Source organism: Ursus americanus, chromosome 11, assembly GCF_024610735.1.
Source record: "Ursus americanus isolate L20-20 chromosome 11, mUrsAme1.1.p, whole genome shotgun sequence".
Classification (NCBI taxonomy): Eukaryota; Metazoa; Chordata; class Mammalia; order Carnivora; family Ursidae; genus Ursus; species Ursus americanus.
In genome coordinates this window covers 64,503,752-64,523,595 of record NC_142137.1, presented here as the reverse complement: position 1 = coordinate 64,523,595, position 19,844 = coordinate 64,503,752, and the positions used below count along the sequence as shown (strand labels likewise).

At 44.4% G+C, this 19,844-nt stretch overlaps 2 protein-coding genes across 6 annotated transcripts in view; one reads left to right on the top strand and one right to left on the bottom strand.

Moving 5' to 3' along the window:
• The window catches only part of TFB1M (transcription factor B1, mitochondrial), a 73,986-nt gene extending 58,475 nt beyond the window's left edge, over nucleotides 1–15,511 (top strand). For 2 of the 4 annotated variants that reach the window (XM_087865600.1, XM_045805403.2), the window contains 2 exons: nucleotides 6,294–6,421; nucleotides 9,440–9,844. In XM_087865600.1, coding sequence (XP_087721726.1) covers nucleotides 6,294–6,421; nucleotides 9,440–9,701 — 390 coding nt within the window. In that variant the 3' untranslated portion in view covers nucleotides 9,702–9,844. Of the gene's footprint in view, nucleotides 1–6,293; nucleotides 6,422–9,439; nucleotides 9,845–14,791; nucleotides 15,342–15,377 lie in introns of those variants that run through there. The other 2 variants (XR_015726154.1, XM_087865599.1) reach the window with 2 other exon arrangements.
• Nucleotides 9,781–19,844, bottom strand: part of TIAM2 (TIAM Rac1 associated GEF 2) — a 216,159-nt gene continuing 206,095 nt past the window's right edge. For both annotated transcript variants that reach the window (XM_045805394.2, XM_045805395.2), the window contains 8 exons: nucleotides 18,268–18,447; nucleotides 16,405–16,523; nucleotides 15,338–15,446; nucleotides 14,673–14,731; nucleotides 13,924–14,029; nucleotides 12,965–13,052; nucleotides 12,457–12,611; nucleotides 9,781–10,984 (listed from right to left, as the gene is read on the bottom strand). In XM_045805394.2, coding sequence (XP_045661350.1) covers nucleotides 10,374–10,984; nucleotides 12,457–12,611; nucleotides 12,965–13,052; nucleotides 13,924–14,029; nucleotides 14,673–14,731; nucleotides 15,338–15,446; nucleotides 16,405–16,523; nucleotides 18,268–18,447 — 1,427 coding nt within the window. In that variant the 3' untranslated portion in view covers nucleotides 9,781–10,373. The remainder of the gene's footprint in view (nucleotides 10,985–12,456; nucleotides 12,612–12,964; nucleotides 13,053–13,923; nucleotides 14,030–14,672; nucleotides 14,732–15,337; nucleotides 15,447–16,404; nucleotides 16,524–18,267; nucleotides 18,448–19,844) is intronic.

The following is a 19,844-nucleotide window of genomic DNA, read 5'->3' as shown; positions in this document are numbered from 1 at the left end:
ATGTCTAAGAGGCCATCCTAATTCTGTTGATTTTTATCAAGTCTGGTATATATTTCTGCAGAGTACTCCCCACCCCCCCAACCACCCTTATCCACAGGTGGTATGTTCTGAGACCCCCAGTGGATGCCTAAAACTGCAGATAGGACCAAGCCCTATTTATACCATGTTTTTTTCTATATATACGTACCAAAGTTTAATTTATAAATCAGGCACAGTAAAAGATGAATAATAACTAATGATAAAGTAGCACTTAAAACAGTTGTAATATACTGTAATGAAAGTTACGTGTGGTCTCAAAATATCATATTGTACTGTGCTCTTCTGATGGGAGAGGATAAAATGCCTACGTGATGCAGTGAAGGGAGGGGAGTGACATAGGCGCAGTGACACAGCGTTAGGCTACTGGTGACCTGACACTGTATCAGAAGAAGGATCATCTCTCTCCAGACTGTGGTTGACCGCGGGTAGCTGCAAGCGCGGAAAGCAAACTGGATAACGGGAGACTATACGAGTTGCACTTACATTCATTTATCATCTGTTACCTTATTTTTATGTTTTTGTTTTTCCTTTTTATGTCTTTATGAGAAAGGATCTTGAGTACTTGTTTTCTGTCTTCCTCACAGTATTTTAGAATGCTAAGACTATCTTTGGATTTTGGGGTGACATTTGCAGATCAATCTGATTTTTTCAGTCTCACAGGTAGCATAAGTATGTGTTTGTTGGGCCTTACTAACGTTGCACCCTCTTTGCACATTATTTTGAAGAGCAGGACATTTTTTTTAAAACATCCTCATTTAGTGGCAGCATCCAAGATGGTGGGCTGAGGATGCCTCGTTTAGGCCTGACCCTCCTCTTGCCTTGTTCCTCTTTCCCTTTCTTCCCTGTGACTCTCTCTCTCTCCTACCTAGCTAGGTCTCTTGCAGCTCAGCCCCAGCCCACACTCTAGGGCACTGGGTGAGTTCATGAGGATTTTGTGATCTTGCCATATTATAAAGCTTGCATCAGTTTTATTCATGTTTCTGATTTATTTTTCTATCTCTGGTGATACGTAGGGAAGACTGAGGCGCCCCCTGACCTCCTTAAATAGTAAAATAAGCATGTAGAGGATGAGATCCAGGAGCTGGAGAATCCTCCTCTAAAAAGAATCTTTCAAGTCAGAAACCAGACGCGCGGAACAGCAGGAGTACGTTTAAACAAGTACCTCAGCACAAGAAACGCTGGTCTGGAGCCTGCAGCACACGGTGGAGGAGCCGGCACTGCTTGTGCCAGTGAGTAGTCAGGCCCTCCGGCTGCTGCCGTGACCATCGCGACCGTCAGTCCGTGTGTACTCGGTCCCATTCCGCGGCGCCGCACCGTCTGCTAATCGTAATGGGGCTGCATTTACAGGTCGTTTGTACGGGAAACGAAAGTACCGCCAAGGCAACTTGAGTTTGCGCCTCATCTCTGGCAGTTATGGCTCCTTATGAATTAATAGATTTGCATCCGTGTTCATTTATGAGTCTTTTAATATTTTGCACAGCAGCATTTATTGAGTGCCTTGTGAGTCTGCCTAGATTGAAAGTCTCCCTGAGGAACGATCGTTCTGAGGTGCTGGAGTCTGAGCCTGCGAAATAGAGGCCAGGCCTGGTGTTTGCCCAGGGTGCTACCAGCTCCGGCCCCAGCAGGGGCAGGACGCCTCCAGAGGCTGCTGTCTCACACATCCCAAGGTCATGCTTTATAGGGAAGGTCGTGGTTTTAGAAAGGTGTTTTCCCCATGATCACCCAAAAACTCCGGGTTAAGTACAACAGAGAGCCGTAATCTGATGTTGGATAGTTCTTACCCTCTTGTGCTTTCTTTGCTTTAAGAATTAAGCATTCACCTCCCTGAAATTGTTTCCCTATCTTGGGAGCAAGAGAGCCTGACTCATCTTGCTGTGTTGTTACTAATAGGCATAATTTACATACATACGTACGTACATACATATATTTACTTACATGCATACATTTACGTGCATAATTTACACAGTAAAGTGCTTTCTCCATCTGCTCCCCTCATGTGGGCCTCTTTCAGGCTTATTCCTCATCATGCTCTCAGCTCGCTCTCATTCTCTGTTCTCTTACATACTTATGCTCCGAGGGGGAAGTACTGCGACTTTTATGATTACGAGGAGGAAAGAGAGAAAAACCATTCAAAAATCTATAGGAGGGAAAAAAGGTCGGTGGGGTAGAACTTCTGGAGAAATTAATATTGCTATAGAAAATACAAATTCTAACTTTAAAGAAAGATGTGTAGGCATGAACAGTGTCAGCCCATGTTGAATATGCTGGTTTAGAACACCTGGAATGCAGTTAAAGTGTTTGCATTTTAAGGTTTTAAAACTGAAATTCTGTCCTTAAATCGGGCTTAGGACAAAGATTACAGGCAGAATAAACCAGTTATAGAAAATCTGATGTACATTCATATTTGTGTTTTTCTACAGAATATGTAATTAGAGTATCCCAGGCATTAGTGACTTGCCGCTCTGTTACTCGTATCCGGGGCAGTTGTAAGTGGAGGCTGTCAGTAGTTCCATGTAGGTATCTGAAGAGTCAGACTCTGGTGGGTGCACCCAAGCATTCCCCAGGGTGCTCACCTCGCTGTCATTTCACCTGACGCTGAATGTGACTCCCAAACCCCAGGTGGTGCCGGGCACCACAGACCCAGCCGCACCCTTCCCGTTCCCATCCACACGAGTCTGTCTGAGACAGTGCCCCTGGAACTTTGAAGATCCTTCTCTGCTTGCTCCTGAAGGCTTATCTATAATTTCCTATTATCCTTTCTCGCCCTTCTATCCTCTCCCAGTTATGGTTCTAGTTTAGCTAATTATAAACCTTAGCTTCCTAATGATTTTTTTCCTTTGACAGGGTTGTCCTTTAATGGTCTTGAATGCCAGGGAAAGTGTTGAAGACCCTTCCTTAGCTACTGGCTCCTGTCGTGCCTGTGTCTTTTCACGGGGGGTGGTTATTTAGCTCTTCAGCATATGATGATTCTCTGTCAGGAACTGGACTGCCCGTTCTTCAGCATTCTCTATTCTCACGTGGACTCGAGATCTGGGCTGGCAGGATCTAGGGCTGGAGATTTAATAGCTTCTTATCCCAGGTCTCTCTCAGTCCACAGTGCTGCTCTGAGCTTATAACCAGTCATGCCCTAGACACGCTGGCCTGGAAAATGGGACTGTTGCCTGCAGCCTTTCGTAGCCATGGCTGCTAATGTTGAGAAACATAATCTCAGCTTGGTACAGCATTGGTATTAGAGTGGATTCGAGAGGCAAATATTTAAATTCATTTTAAATCCTTCAATTTGAAGTTTTAGTAGGTCATTTTGGTATACCAGTAGACTGAGTTTGGAAAGGGGCTGACAACATTAAAATAGAATTTTTAAGTGCATCTAGTGCCTATGTACTGATTTCTTTTTTTGTAAGAAAACCCTTTAATAGAGTTAAAATTCAGGGAAGGAAAAATAATGGTTGCAATTTTTAAATAAGCGTTCAATTTATAAGTAAAAAGCATTTTTGTATCTGTTACCCTAGTTACCAAGCAGCTTTCCTGTATTTCTAGAGAAAATGGGCTCTGTCATTCGGAGTAATTCTGAAAAGTGCTTTTGGGGGCAGGAGTAGAGAAGAGTACAGGAGGTTTCCCATAGAGGCAGGACACGTTGCTGGAATAGCCATTTTCACAGTGAGTTTTTTAGGGTCCTCCACTAAATAGGAACTATATTGGATTGTGAGTGGGTATTTTCTTGTAGTTGGGATATACTGTTAGCTTAACTGGGTAACAAAATTACATTCAAACGTTAGCAGGCTGCTGCAGTTAACATAGGGTGCTGCTATATTTGTACAGGGCTTAAAAACTTTAAAGCAAATGTGAGACATTTCCTGTATTTGCAAACACCAACCTTATCTCAAAGGAATAAAATCAGGAAATAAAGAGGAGGCCAAAGTTTAAAATCCAAAGAAGCTGGAAGTGGCAGTTTCTCTACTGGAAGGAGAATGTATCTAACCCTGTATTTGTGCCTTTGTCCTTGATACTATTTGAACATTAGAGTTTTTATAATATTTCGTGGGCTGGGGTTGGCTAGGGCTCAAACTGTATCTCCTATTTTGCTAAAAGATGAGTTTCCCTGGAGAATGGCAGGCTGTTGGATCACACCTGTAAAGAATTCCATCCAAACTGACAGTAACGGGGAAGAATTGGCAGAGAAGGGTTGGAGGAGTTGAGTCCTAGAGGGCGGCCGAGTGAGAGACAGGGACGGGATGCCAGTGGGCTCCGATGCGGGCAGTGGCATGGAGAGGTATGGAATGATGGGGCCGAGGCCTAGAACCTTCCTGGACAGCTGGGCTCACTTCTCTGTTCCAAATCAACAGGAGGAAAGGTGGGGATGGATGTTTCAGAGTTTGTGAGCAGAGTCTTTGACATTTAAAGTCACTATAGTGTATCTGGGGCGGCTTCTTCCACCGTCCTCCACGCAGATTACCTATTTTTCCTGCCACAGAAATGCTTCCAGATGAAGCCATCTTTTATTCCCTGTTTACTGTACTGTCCTGTCCACCCCACCTAAACCCCAAGGTCACCTCCACGGAGTCCTTATCCTCCTCAGTGCCTCTCTTCTCTCTGTTGATCACAATCATCTCCCAGACCCTTGGTCCCTAGTGGTTTTTTGGTGCCGGTCTGCAGAAAGTCCTGGCCTTTTAACCAAGCATTCGTTTCCTATAGAAGTACTTATTATTGAACTTAGAGAAACTAATTAAGCAACACGTAGAACACAATTTGGAAAAACTATTAAAATTTAATGGGAACATTTAACATTGCAGATAGTCACTCTCTGAAGTGGAGTAACTGTTCCACCAAAGTAGCCCAAGGCTGATGGACATTTAGGGCAGTCGGTGCGGAAAGGCCTTTCTGCTGGCGGTTTTCACTAGGCCATCCTCAGCATGCCTACCCCGGACCCCTTCTAGTTATCCCCTAGGGGCACCGGAGCTAACCTGAAACATTCGGGACAGGGTAAGTCAGGGCAGCAGGAGAAACACCACTGGGTCCTCCGAAACCCTCTCCAGGCCCCCTGATGATGGGCATGTCTTCATTTTCTTTTCTTGTCTACACATCATATGCAAGTACTTTTCCTCCACCGTAAAATCAAGAAACTGAAAACACTCCCATTCTCTTGTATGACAGGCTGATTTTAAGGAGTTTTATAGCCACAAGGATTTTAGAAGCAAAGTCCCCCCAAGAGAACAAGATAACCCCTGTGGAATTTAAAAAATGGAATGAATTCCTTTTGCAAAGCAGTGGTATGACCCCTCCTTCATCAGTTGGTCTACTTCCTTAGCCTCTGTAGAGTCCGTGTGATGCTCTAAGAAGCAAATTGAACAATTCCTTAGAGACTAAGGCTTTTGTAAATTATGAACAGACTTCCCATTTGTTAGACCATGGTCTCTGTCAGGCATTTTTGTGTGTGATAACCGCTTTGACTCCATTTCTCCCTTTGTCTTTACTTCCAATACTCCTGTGTTATTTTGCATATATACTTGTGAATTACCATGAGTCCATTTTTAGAGTAAGACAGGGTATAAATATCTTAACAGATATACCTGAAAAGTTTTATTTTCTGCTAATTAAAGAATCTCAACTGTTAGTGCTAGTTCACCATGCAAACAGCGGCACTGGGGGGATGTCCACTTGCTGTTCGATCCTCCCTCGGCCTCCTGGGCGTTTCACGTTACTCCCAGAAAGTGATGTGGCTGCGCAGATGACAGTCATGAATTCGGTCTGGCTGATTAATCAGTGTCTGTACCCAAAAGAAGTGGTGTCCTAATTGATTCCCTTTCTGGGGAGTTTAGCACTAAGTGGTCCCTGGGGGGCCATCTGCCTTCTCTTCTCTGTTTGGAAGCCCAGCCTTCTAGCCAGAACTGCTGCTGCAGCTTCTTTGATACACATTCCAAAGCTAAATAAAATACTCTGACGCTGTTAGCTGCCTACTGACTTTAATGATTATTTGGATTGACCTTAGAGGCCACTGTAAAACTACATTTTAAAATTAAGGGATCATCAAGCACAGGTCTAGTGGCTGTTGTTACAGAGCAGACGCAACCATGATGGCTCTGAGTCAGCTCAAAGCCAAGAGCAACAGCTTACCTGCCGGCAGAGGAGGAGTCCATGCAAGGGTCTGTTTGTGAGAACCATGTGGTCAACAACCGTCTGCCCGTGTTTGACAAAGACGAATTGTGTAATCACGTTCTACCATGCCACGGAATGATGGATGTTTGCTCACCACCTAGGTGGACGTGGGCGTGGTGCGCTTCATTCCCCTGGTGCGGCCCCGGATAGAGCAGCCCTTCAAGCTGGTGGAGAAGGTCGTTCAGAATGCCTTTCAGTTCCGGAGGAAATACTGCTATCGCGGGCTGGGGTAAGAACGCCTTCTCTTCCTTTCACTGGCACCCTTTCTAAAATCCTTAAGCACTTTTAAAGATTAAGAACCTTGTTTTTATGATTCTTCAAGCTAACTGTAAATGTCCACCACGGAGGAAAAAGCAAACCCCTGCTTTAACCTCAGAGGCCACCGACAGGTTTTATTTAACATCAGTACAACCTAGAGACTGGCAGTCACACAGTTGATAATGACCCTGTGTTGTGGGGGCCATGATTTCTCAGGGCAGACCACAAACTGTTTTTATACTCAACACTTCTGACACCACGTGTGGTGTTTTTTCCAACACCAACAAGTCCTCCAGTGCAAGTCTGACACTGACCACCTGGAGTGGGATAGACCCTGTAGCTAAAGGGTTCAGGGGCCACAAGACTGCCCCCACTTCAAGTCCCAGGTCACCACTAGTATTCCGACCCACAGGCCATGAAATGGGGATTTCTGTGATCCCCTCCACCCCATTCCCAGCACCTCACTGTTTTCACCAGCCTGGAAGCTCTGAACCCATCTTTAAGGGTCTCTATGGATGGTCCGTTAGGCAGTTGATTAAATCATTGGCCACTGGTGATTGAGCTCATTCTCCAGCCCCTCACTTCTCCCTGGAGGCGAGACAGAGTTCCAACCCTCTAATCACAGGGTTAGTCCCTTTGACAATTGTCCCCATCCTAAAGCTATCGAGGAACCCACCAAGAGTTATCTCAGTAGCACGAACTCAGGTATGCCTAATAAAACCCCTTTTCAACCATAACAAAAAAATGCCCTTATCACCCCTTGTCAGGAAATTTTAAAGGATTCAGAAACTCTGTGTCAGGAACCTGGGACAAAGGCCAAATAATATGTTATCACAGTGAGTTGGTTTTTTAAAGATTTTTTTTTATTTATTTGACAGAGATAGAGACAGCCAGCGAGAGAGGGAACACAAGCAGGGGGAGTGGGAGAGGAAGAGGCAGGCTCATAGCGGAGGAGCCTGATGTGGGGCTCGATCCCATAACGCCGGGATCACGCCCTGAGCCGAAGGCAGACGCTTAACCGCTGTGCCACCCAGGCGCCCCGTGTGAGTTGGTTTTTGTAAAGATTTTATTTCAGAGAGAGAGAGAGAATGAACAGGGAGGAGGGGCAGAGGGAAAGCAGGCTCCCAGGTTGCCCAACACAGGGCTCGATCCCAGGACTCTGGGAACATGACCTGAGGCCGAAGGCAGACGCTTAACCAACTGAGCCACCCAGGCGCCCCGTACTGCCTGAGTTTTTTCAGTGCTCTCTTTCCACCGAGTTGCTGTATCTCTTTTAAGGACACACTTAGAACTAGAAAGCAGGTATAATGTTGGAAGAGCCAAAATGACATCACAAGGTCTTCCTACAAGCACGTTGTTATGTCACGGGGAGCTCCATCGTCCTGCTGTGCCTACTGCTCTGCACACGCACACGGCCACTGTCAGGAAGCCCAGGCCGAGCGTGGTGCTTTAGAGCCCGCGCGCCTCTGGAGGCCCCGAAAGGGTATTTTCTATCCACTGGCAGCCAAGATGATGTTTAATTAGGCCCAAGGAAGGCAGGCTGTGTGTGTGTGTGTAACTTTAGCTGTTTAAAGGCGCCCGGCTTCATAGGCACACATTTCTCATCCCACCTCCCCTTATATAAAACCCCATCTCTTCAGTCTCTCTCTGGTTCTTTGAAGTATCCTCTTAGCACATAAAATTAGTTCAGGTACAGCTGGCGGCTGCATCCCGAAACCCCTGCAGCCCACAGAATTCATTCTTGAGGATTTGAGCTGATGGATGTTAAATCCTTGTCTTGCCATTTGTCGGCTCTAATGAGGCCAGGATTTATACTTCACCAGATAGTTACTACTGGAGCAGAGACTTGAGGAGCAGAGTTGGTGACGGATGCCACTGGCTGTCTTGGTGCTAGTTAAAATGATGGCCTTACATCACCACCCCTGGTAGGCTGCAAGCCCCAGCCACAATGTGCACGATTTGACGAGTAGAACCCGAGCTGGATTTCAGCTCACACTCACCCTTCACGCAGGGTGTGACTTGTATAGCTGTACATGATGGCCCTGATTCATGGTGGGGGGGGGGGGTCACAAAAAGTACATTCTGCTTTTGCAAATCCTGAAATTGGCTTCAGAGCTGGCCCTGGCATTTCAAACCTAAGTGATGGGCCCCTTTATCTCACATACACAGTCCCTTGTGCAGAGAGGGACCCCAAATAGTGTGCCCCGCTTTGAGCCATTGGTTCCCCCCTTGCCATGAAGCTGAACTCCGAGATCGCAGCTCACCTGAAACCAAAGGGAAGGTGCAGTTCCTTACTGACAGGACCAGCAGCCTGTAAGAAAAACTCCATCTCCACTGGCCATGACCTCTGAGCTCCGTAGAGCCCCAACTACTGAGAAAAGAAATAAAATCCAGGTATAGCTTTGCAACATTTCAGTCAGTTTTGTTCCTCATTTTAAAACCGTGATCTGTTTGGTTAGGTGAAATTTAAAATACCTACTTCCAATCAGTCGTAAAGACGCTGCAAGGTGAATCTAAAAGCGGGAACTGTTTGCATTTCCACATCACCTGTTTCCGAACTTGGCAAAGAAAGGTCATTCCTTGGGGGTGAACACTAAGTTCAAATTACAGAGAATCAAGAAATAAGACCAGTTTCATATTAAAATATGAGGCAAATCAAACATTTCTGTAAGAATACAACTGAGCAGATGTTTCTTTAAACTTACCTTAAAAGTGCTTATACTGATTGAGCTTTAGAAGATATTTTCCCTTGTGGACATACCTCACAGGTCAGATGAGCTCTGCCTTCAGTGCTCCTTTGTTCCTGTTGCTTGATGGCAAGATCAAGATCCTTCTCCATCAGCTTGGGGCCCCGCGGCCACTCCAGCTGCCTCCACCACTCCCTTGGCTTGTCAGTCAGTTGTCAAAACGATGTCATTTTCAAATGGGAGCAGAAGGAAGCATCAGGATTTACAGAATTCCTTAAGTAAAATTTTGATTCTCTCCTCAGAATGTTATTCCCTGAAATTCAGCGTGTGGAAAGCACTGGAAAACTGTTGGAGTTGGCAGACGTGGACCCTACCCTTCAACCCAGCCAGCTCTCTGTTTCACATTTTAAGAGCCTGTGTGATGTATACCGAAAAATGTGTGATGAAGACCCACACCTCTTTGCTTATAATTTCAGAGAAGAACTCAAAAAAAAGAAAAGCAAAAATCAGGGAAAAGAGGATGCCAAGGAGAGAGAGAGACTACAGCAGCATATCGAATGTTGATTTCCACAATGTTGTTGAGCTGCTCCAATGCGTACTCATTTGTCTGCTATAGAAGGACAATAAAAATACCATTACCAGATTGACTTATTTCCCTTTTACTGTACAGTTTGGTAGAGAAAATAAATATAATCAAATAAGCTACAGTACAAGCTTTCTTTTAATATATATACTGCATAGATAGGACATGTTCAGTATAAACAGCATCTGTTACAACCTTACAAAAATGAAATATCTGCACGTTGTGCCCCTCACCCACATTAAAATAAATATGCTTTAAATAAAGCAAAAACTAACAGCTCAAAGAAAATGCCCAGAGGATTGGAAAAAAAAACAAAACAATGACCTTTTTAAAAACTATTAATCACAACTCCCCCCTTCTTACTTTTTCCACATAAATTAAAATAGATTGCAACTTCAAGGATCCTAAGTCATTTTGATGCCTGCTCAAAAGGGATATAAACTAAGTAATTTACAGATTCTTACAGATTCTGATCAGTTTACTCTAGTTTTCTGATCTACAATAAATTAAAATAACTTAAATCTTTACAACTATTTTGTGGGAAAATGTATGCTGCACAAAACCCAATAATGAATAGTTTTTCTGCAATTTCCACTTGACCACCAGTTGAAAAGTAAAGCAAGCAACGAACCCATATCTGGATTGAAACTGCACTACAATTTGCCGTGGCTCTCTGTTTCATAAAAACACTCCTCGCTGACCACCGAAGTTAAACTCTGGACGCTGAACTCTCGCTGCAGAACAGAACTGAGATCAAGGCTGGCATTTTCAGACTGACTGTCAAGGGACTGATGCCGAATCTGTGCCTTCAGCAAAGTTCCCCTGTCCCGTTTGGTGCTGTTCGCTTTCCGTTTGATGGCGCAGAAGTGCCCCCGCACCAGTTTGGGCTGCTCCCCCTTCGGCCGGCCCTCCGTGCCAGGCTGCTGGTCGGCTGGCTTCGCGTCAGGGTCGTCGGAGATCCTCAGCCTCTGGAACTGAATTTCTATGTCTTTGGTAGGGCTGCCCTGTTTGAGAGTCTGATGGTAGTCCTCGTCGTCGTCGCTCAGAATGTCGCTCTCCTTGATGAGACTGCCTGACAGATCAGCCAGGCCCGGCGGGGGCTGTTGCAGGGGGTCCTGCCTGCTCCCGCCCGGGGGGCAGCCGCTGCTCTGCGTGCTGCTGCTCAGGCTGCACTCGTCCGAGTCCAGGGAGCTGCCCTTGCCGGGCTCGCCGGGCCACTCGCTGCTGGAGGAATTCTTGAGGACTTTTAAGGACCTGGAGGAAGCTGCAATGAGAAAAGTGCGTTTCCCCTCGTGATCGAGAAACAGGCACCACAATGCATAAGTTTTGCGACGTACGTTATAAGATGTAACATCTTAATTCAGATTTCATCATCTCACTTCTATGACCAACTATCCTGGAACTTGGGAAAAAACATGCAGATACTGCAAGTGTGGACTTTTACTGTTTTTTTGAAATTTTATGTTGGAGGATTGGGCATTTCTAGATGACCTATTACCAGAGCGCGATTGTTTAGACAGAACAAGCTATAAACTATTAACAAAGGTTAGGATTCTTATTTTGCCAATGGATAAATGAAAAAGTTACTAGTAAAATCTAGGTCCCTTTCTTTCACTAAAGTACTCTGAAATTGGACAACCAAGATTATACCATATTTCTACGCCTACCTGCTCACCTTATTTCCCTTGCTGCTCCATGAAAAGTAGAAAAATGCCCTTCATCACTCATGAGAAATCTCTCTGCTGGAATTTCTAGCCAACTTTCAGAGATTTAATAAGAATAATTTAATCATTTGTGTGTTTTTAATTCCTTTCTCTTGGGTTGAAGGGAAAAGGGGAGCTCTCAGCTGTGATGTTTTTGATGGCTATGGCGTATTTTGGCAATAGAGGAAAAAAATAGAAAATATACGGTGAATTTGAAGAGGTCACACTGTGATCAATAGAGAGAAAACAATTTGAAAAATTACAAACAAGACCAAAGATATTAACAAAACAGTTAATACAGAAAGAGGGTTTAAACTGACATTTTAAAAGCAGGAAATTTAAAATTTAAATTTTAAAAGCAGGCAGAAAGTTTAAGAAAAGCATGATTTGGAGTGTTTACTTGCTGACTTAATTGACTGGGTAAGAATTAATATAAGTTTTCTTATCCTAATTCATCAAGTAGTGGCTTTCTAGATGCCTGGAGCTGTTCTGAGCACTGGAGTACTCCAGTGAGCTAAGCTAAGCCCTGGAACTCCTACACATCTCGGTGGAAGAAAGAAATAAGCTGGTAAAGAGACTATGTGGTAAGATGAGCTGGTGGTAAGATGAGGACGTGGGATTGGGGGTGGTTCCAGTTTATACAAGGTATGGGAGCAAGACGCATTTTAAGTTGTTTGTTTTTTAAGATTTTGAGAGAGGGAGAGAGCACAAGTAAGGGGGAGTGGCAGAGGGAGAGGGAGCAGCAGGCTCCTCGCTGAGCAGGGAGCCCAATGCGGGGCTCGATCCTGGGACTCTGGGATCATGACCTGAGCTGAAGGCAGATGCTTAACCAGCTGAGCCACCCAGGTGCCCCTTAAGTTTCTTGAAATAAAATTGCCGCACCACTCTGCATTTGGGTGTCTGGTTGAGAGCTTGCAGAGCTGCCCCTGGTCCTTTACAAAGTGATGACTCACTGTTGTATTACAAGAACATATATCCTTATAGAGAAGCTCGCGTCTTCCTAAATAAACACAAGGCCAGCAAAAGTTCTCACCTAACTTGGCTGAAACAGGAACTCGGTTCTTAAGGGGTACCAGGCGATCCTTACAGGTCTTGTCCAGGGGTAATTCACACTTGATGTGACGCCTGAAGTTTTCCCTCAGGATAGATCGAATCACCTTGACGATGTTGGTTTTGCTTTCACTATCACTGGTGAGGGGAGAAGAGAAAATGGCAGTCACGTCCAGTGTCTCATGCTTCGAGTCCACATCTCTGGGTCCTTACCTGTCCTATTACTGCTCTCAGGACAGACTGAGCCTCTTTGTACCTTGGTTTCCTCATTTACAGAAGAAGTGATCATTTCTGAGGCGCCTCTGAGCACTAAGATTTGGATATATTTAATCAGTGTATCCTACTACAGACACAGTTGCCATTTGGGGGGAGGCTGGGTGTGATCCTGAAGTCATCAAAATTCAGGAGAGCACTAAAAATAAACTCCCGTTTTTAAGAGAGCGTATTCTGTCTTATTCCCGTTGGCTTTAATTTTTGGATGTGAGCAGTACCTGCAGCACAGTTGGAAGATGGTTTCTGGCCGTCCTTCTAGTTCTGACTTCGTATGGATCAGTTCCCATACGGAATTATTTTCTGTCCCTGTGTAAAAGGAAACAAGGGTCTACAACTTTGCCAAAGATGTGAAGTTCAAAACTCAAGTCAAATATTCCCTGTCCTGAGTCTCACCATTTTCTTCTGTGCCTCATTCTGTGTATGACTTTCACAAATTGTTAACAAAAGTTATACTTCTTAGTTACTTTTTACATTTCCTGGTAGTTTTCCATTCATCTTAACGTGCTTTCTCCCTAGCCCTGGATTCCAGATCTCTCCAGGAAAGAGGTTAAATGGATCCTGTTTTTCAACCCCATTCCATTCATTGTATTCTTTGGAAGGAACAGCAAGATGTGCTCAGGTGCCGGAGGTAAAACAGGCCAGCCCGAAATCAGTCCCGGTTTAGGAAACGTAAGCGCTGCAAACAAAAATTAAACAGGGACCCAAAACATCACTGCGTGCTGTAGACTGGTGGTCCTTTCTGTCATCAGAGGCATTGTCACCAGAACATGGTTATTCTAGAAGGATCTCTGAACATTTTCCAGGGTTGGAGATTTTTTCCCTAATATCACATAGAATACTGCTTAATCTTAAGGAATTTCCTGGTGTATCAAAAATTTTTAAATTTAAATTTGTGGTCTTTTGTTAAACAACTTTTAGGATATCAAAGATCTTAGGAAAAAAATGTTGAAAACCACTGATAGCAAAAATAATAATGAAGAGAGGTATTTGGCAAAGAAAAGCCAAATTTGCTATTTACTTTCTCCATATCTGTTCAAACAAACAAAAAAACCTCTCAGCCTCGTTTTCCTTGCCTATAAAACTCAAAGACCCAAGGTTCTTCCTAGTTTTTCATTCCACAATGCAAAGAAGTCTCTAAAATGCTTTTTCCCGGCATCATACCACACAAAACAATTACCTGCTGTATTCCCCAGTCTGACTTGAAGTGCAGATATGGGGATCAACCAGCGGAATTTAAATGGGTCCAAGTCAGCAGAGCCATGTGCAGGCCGGGAATTCGAGGGCTGGAACAGGAAAACCCCCCGAGAAGAGTGTTAGAGCAAGCTCTCACCCAGAAAGGAGATATGCAGGGAATGGAAACTTGAAGTTGTCCCTGTGTGCACGGTTCCTTGAAGCTGTGTGAGTGGTCAGGGTGCAGGTATGCTCCCAGTTCTCAGCTCAGACTGGGGGTGGGGTGGGGGGAGCGGGGAAGCAGAGCTGTGGTCTGGGGCACACAGACAGACGCCAAGCAAGAATGACAACCAAGCCTTCTGTGTCCTCATTACTTCTGAACAGTAGTAATACTGATGGCTCATGGTATCCACAGCTAAGCTTTTTCTCTTTTTAAAGTAAAAGTAGTTTGAGAACAACCCAAAGTTAGGTAGTCTTTTACATATATGGAGCAAACATGGGCCATTTTCAGGGATATGGAAGCTGATTTTCTGTATAGGCCCCAGCCTGGGTATTTGTCTACAACTTCTTTTAAAACAGACATTGTTTGTGGGGAGAATAAGAAATAGCTTGAGTATCTGGTTTGGTTAGTCACCCCAGGAATAAGTCCCATTAGTCCACTGAGGCCTTGATGCTGAGCGGGCTTCTCAGATCAACACTAACAGGAGGACAGAGCCATGAAAACGCGGCTTTAATTACATGTACTTCTTGTCTTACCAATTTCTTTTTCAGTTTGCAGTTTTCTTTATAAACCAATATGACAGCTCTCTTAAAAACTAAAGAAAGGAAAAGAAAAAGAAAAGTCTCTCATTATTTTGTACGAACTTTCTTCCAAGGCTGAACTGAGGCGGATGTTTTAATAGAACCAAGAAGCCCCAGGACCCCACTATGCCAGCACCGGGGTGAGTGCGCTTCCCTCTGATCGGACTTCATGGTGCACAAACACCTACTTATTTAAAAGCAATTAGCCGAAGTAGAACTTGGCGATTTTTAAAAAATTCTTGTTCTATTGAAATCTGAGAACATGGTGTTCATCTCGGTGAGAATACACTGTCGTCTATAATCGGTCTTAGTGAGAATTAAGACATTTTGAAATGCAGCAAACAATTAAGATAGCAGGTTTCAAAATAGCCTCAGGAGATCTGTTCCTGTAACACTTGGCCAGAACCACTAAGCCAAGCAGAAGGGAGAACAGGATAATGAGTATGCAGAGTGAGAGCATTTTAAATAGTTGGAAGCTGGCTCTGTTAAGTCAAAAGCCATTATTGCAATGATTCTCTCTCCTTCTGAAAATCAGGAGTTAGCTGGACTGGTGGGTCTAGGAAGATCTTCATTTTCACCAGCCTTTTTTAAGTTTACATTCTTTCAAATGGGATACTAACCGAACACCGTGAGCTCAAGGTCCTTTCTGGCTTTTCCTAGAGACAGAAATGGATTCAACCAGGAAACTGCAGAGTGCATCAGAAGTTCCCCCATGGAAAGTTCTGTTACCTGTATCATAAAAACAAGAGATGAAGACATGGAGACCCCAGGGCTAGGTTGTCTCATGTTGGGTAGTGAATCACATGTACATATGGGGATTGCAAGTACATTCAATGTGATTTTTATGGCCCCATAAACACAGGGCATTTAAATAGTATAGGTTTTGAGAATATGAGCAAAACATCAAACTTTGAAAAATTAAAAATAGAAAGGTATTTTGGTTCAGTCCACACATTATATGTAAATGGACACTGAGGTCCATCCAAAGTGTCTTCATTAATATTGACCTCAGGCTCTAGCAAATTCACTACCCCTGATCCATAAACTACACAAGGCCTGCAAATAAAAAAGGACCAACACTGAAACTGGCTCAACAAAAAATTAAAATCCAGTTGTTTTCTGTTCTTGCCTTTCTCTACTGAAATCTATGTTTTCTTCTATGTAGACTTGAAAAGCTCAAGATTCTAATTTAGTAATCAACCAGAAAAGAAAAATACAGAAATTGTCAAATTCCACCTAAACTAGTTCTGCAAGTAAGGAGGCAGCCACTGATGTTCGATGTCCGGCTCTCTCCACCTGCTGGCCCCCCACTTCCTGTATTCATCCTCCCCCCGTCGGCTCACGCTGTCCGTGTACCTGCCCACATCTGGGACAAGTCCTGCCTCACACCCCATGGAAGGGGAGGGAGGGGTTGGGATATAAACTCAGTGGTATTTCCTTAGTGGTATTTCTTTTTGTCTTTTGTACAATGTTAAGGTGATGGAAGGTTACATTCTTAAAGCAGTATAATGAATTTTATGTTCTGTTTATACTTAAATGGTGTGGCTTATTGCAAGCACTAAGATCAAAAAACAGTTTTAGTCCTGTTCTCTAAGAGAGTGCAAACAGGGGGGCCCAGTTTGGAGATCACCTGTAGATGCAGTGAACAAACACATTAAGCCTCTCAGAATCTAGAAGTCCCACTGACCTCCTTCTCTGTTCCACTCTGCTCTGCCACTAGCTGGTCAAACACGGTCCCATAATCCTCGTAGATCTTCTGCATCTCATTGATGTGACTTGCCACTTTTTCCATTGCCTTTAGTGCTTCTGAAAAATATGAAATCATTATTTGATAAATTTTGTTTAAGTCCTACCAACAGCAGTAATGAAGATGCTCAAGATTCCAGCCAGGATTCAAGACCAGTTCTTACAACAGAAGCATTACTTGGTGTGGCTCACACAGCCCACTGTAATCCAGTCATTATAATGAAGAACGGTGGAATGATCTCGCACGTCCAGTTCTCTTTGAAATGAGGCAAAACACAGCTAAAAAGTATCACTAATAATAACAGCTAACACTGATCGAGCACCTTCTATTTGGCAGGTACTATAACGGGTGGTTTTTTTTAACCATCCCATTTCAACCCCACTCAGTGGCTGTAGGAGCTGTAATCAATCCCAGTTCACAGAGGAGGAAACTGAGGTGCAGACGGATTAAGTATTTTGCCAGACATAAAGAGAGAAAAGTAGGGATTAGAGCCAAAACTGAAACCAAGACTGACTGGCTATCAAATACCTGCCCTTAAAGTCTGCTTCTCCTCCCGGGCCAATGACTGGAATTGTGAACTACAGCAGTTTGTTAGCAAGAACTTACTGATGTCTCTGTAAATGTCCCCAGTGACCAGAGCAACTGCCTGCATTTATACACGGTGCTTCTTTATGAGTTTCAACTTGGGCGTGTGAGGGACAAAATGATTTTGTCAAAGTCAAAAAGCAAAATTTCAGGTCACCTATAAATTTAGTATTTTTCATATTTTGTTCTCCTGATTCAGTATTTTAATTCAGTTTGGAGGGAACTTTAGAAGGCAATTTTTTTTTTTAGATTTCATTTCTTTTTTTTTTTTTTTTTTAATGTTTTTTTATTACATTATGTTGAAGGCAATTTTTAACATACCCATTTAAACATCATCTTGATGAGAAAGGACCTTTTCACACATTATTTGAATAGTAATCATAATTTGTATCATTTACTTGTAGAATTTAACTTACACGTAAAAAATTTTTTGTTACTTATGATACGAAAGTACGCCTGTCACAGAAGAGCCAGCTCGACACTCTTTTTAGTGTGTATTATTCAGCACTACTAATACTTATGAATAAATGTGTTACTCTACGCAGGTATTTTATTACCGGGAGACCACCCAGCTTTCACATGCAGAGAACTAATCACTCTTTCTCTGATTCAAACACAGCACCCCTTTAAGGGATACTCTACTTCCTAGCGAACTGAGGGGCTTGGTGTATCTGACAAATTCTATCTTCGGCCCGTAATTTCTGAGGTTACAAAAGAAGACACATGAGCGTGGATTATAAAGCAGAACGTGTGGCTGGGAGCTGGGCTGTGGCGCGGGCTCTGCTCTGAAATCGCCACAAGGTGGAGCCTTACCCAACGGACTGGTCGGCAGCACCGGCCGCAGGCAGCACGGAACCTCATGAGGTGGCAGGAAAACAGGCCCCGTTTCCGGTTCTGGCAGCACTGCTTTACTAACCAAGACACCCAAAGTGATGGATTTCATCTCTCTGAGCTCAAATATGTTCCTTGAAAAGTGAAAACGGAATCGTCCCGCCAGAGGGGCTTGGGGCTCCTCCGATGACATAATTTCGCCCCAGTATCCTGCCCATCTAAAGGGACGGCCCTATACCTAGCTATTTTCACAGACTAAAATTACATCTAAGCTTAGTAACCAGTACTGAGACGTGTCTGAGAACGTGAGGAAGTGGGAGGAGAAGCAGAGGCCTCAGAGGCTTAGCAGGGCAGCGGTCACAGCCCACCCGCAGCCAGCTCTCCTACCTGTCAGGTGGTAGTGCTCCTCGCTCTCGCGGTCTGTCAGCGACACGAGCTCCTTGAGCAGCAGGGGGTACTTGAGCACCCTCTGAACCGGCTTGATGAGGTAGGACTCCAGGGTGGAGGAATGCTGCTTGGTCGGATTCCGGGCATCCAGAAACGCCTTGAAGGCTTTATCAGTTTTAGCTACAAGCAGGAGGATAAAAGACCCTTAGAAGAGCACAGCAGGATAAATTAAACCCTACTTCACTTAATTTTTAATGGAATCCGAGATCATCCACTTCTATAGTCCTCCTAATGCCATTCTTTATAAAAATCCAAATGCTTCAGTGGGTCAGGTACCCAGCTGTCACAGCTCGGGGGCAAATCCATGAAGGGCGGGCTTAGGAGGCTGTCTAAACAGTACAGTCTGTACACCAAAGAGGAACACCAAGCTGAAATGCAGGAATGTCTGACTTTAAAGGCATATTCACATGCAAACCCATGAGAGATTGTTACAGGTACCTAAAAAGTGCATTTCAACCAATTCATAAAGCCACAAAACAGTATTATCCAGACCATACACCTACCTTCAAAAGAATCAGATCAGCTTCTTACCACCACCCCCCCCCCCCCGTCCTCACACAGATTGTTATTCTATACACTAGGGGCTATCTTTTCTTTTAAAATAAATTGAGAAGCACTGCAGCCTTCACCTCCACACCTCTGAGCCGTCTATTCCCCCAGATGCCACGGGCAGGGAAAGCTACCTGTGTCCAGTGTGTGACACTGTGAAGGGGACACATGGGAACCCAACCCCATTCAGTTTTGAGAGTGCCAATAGATGTACCAGTTACTGCTTTGGATTCCACCTGCTGCTATTGGTTGACCATCTGTGTGGAATTCAGCCAGTTTGAATGAAATGACACCCTTATTTGGGGTTTTGTCACAAAGGCAAAAATCTACAACTTCTAGGAGACATGGTACCATTTTGAATGTGACCAGCAAAGTGGATGGGGAGATGATCCTTCAGAACTGAGCAAAGCACTGCGTGCTTTAATTTTACTGTCAGCAGCAGGTGTTCCTGGAGGAAACGCTGACGGGAGTCCGATCTCTGTTTACACAAGTACAGGACACAGATTTTGGCTGGGGCTTCTTCACCTGAAGCACTTCAGGACTCCACTGCTTAACCCTGAGCCCGTGCTCCTAGAATGCTGTGAAGATCGGCTTTAAGCCAATGCAGAGCCGCATGCGCGGAACCGGCTAACGGAGTGTCGGAGGAACCTTCCACGCCTTTCGTGATACTGCGGGAGACTGCTGCCGGTTCTGAGAGAGGTCACTGTGGGCAACCTTCAGGTCCTGTCCAACGCCACCGAGAAGCGTATCATGACAGACAGAGGAGGCCACCTGGAGTTCACCTCGGCTGCTGCCACCCGTTGATGCAACTAAAAGAGTTCAAATACAGACCTCTCCCCAGACACTGGCCACTGTCCCAGAGGAGACGGTTCCCCGGCTTTGAGGGAGCTGCGTGAGGCCAGGTGTAATTCCGAAGGCATTCGAGTGCGGGGGGAGTCATTTTTACCCCAGAAACGTATGACATTAGA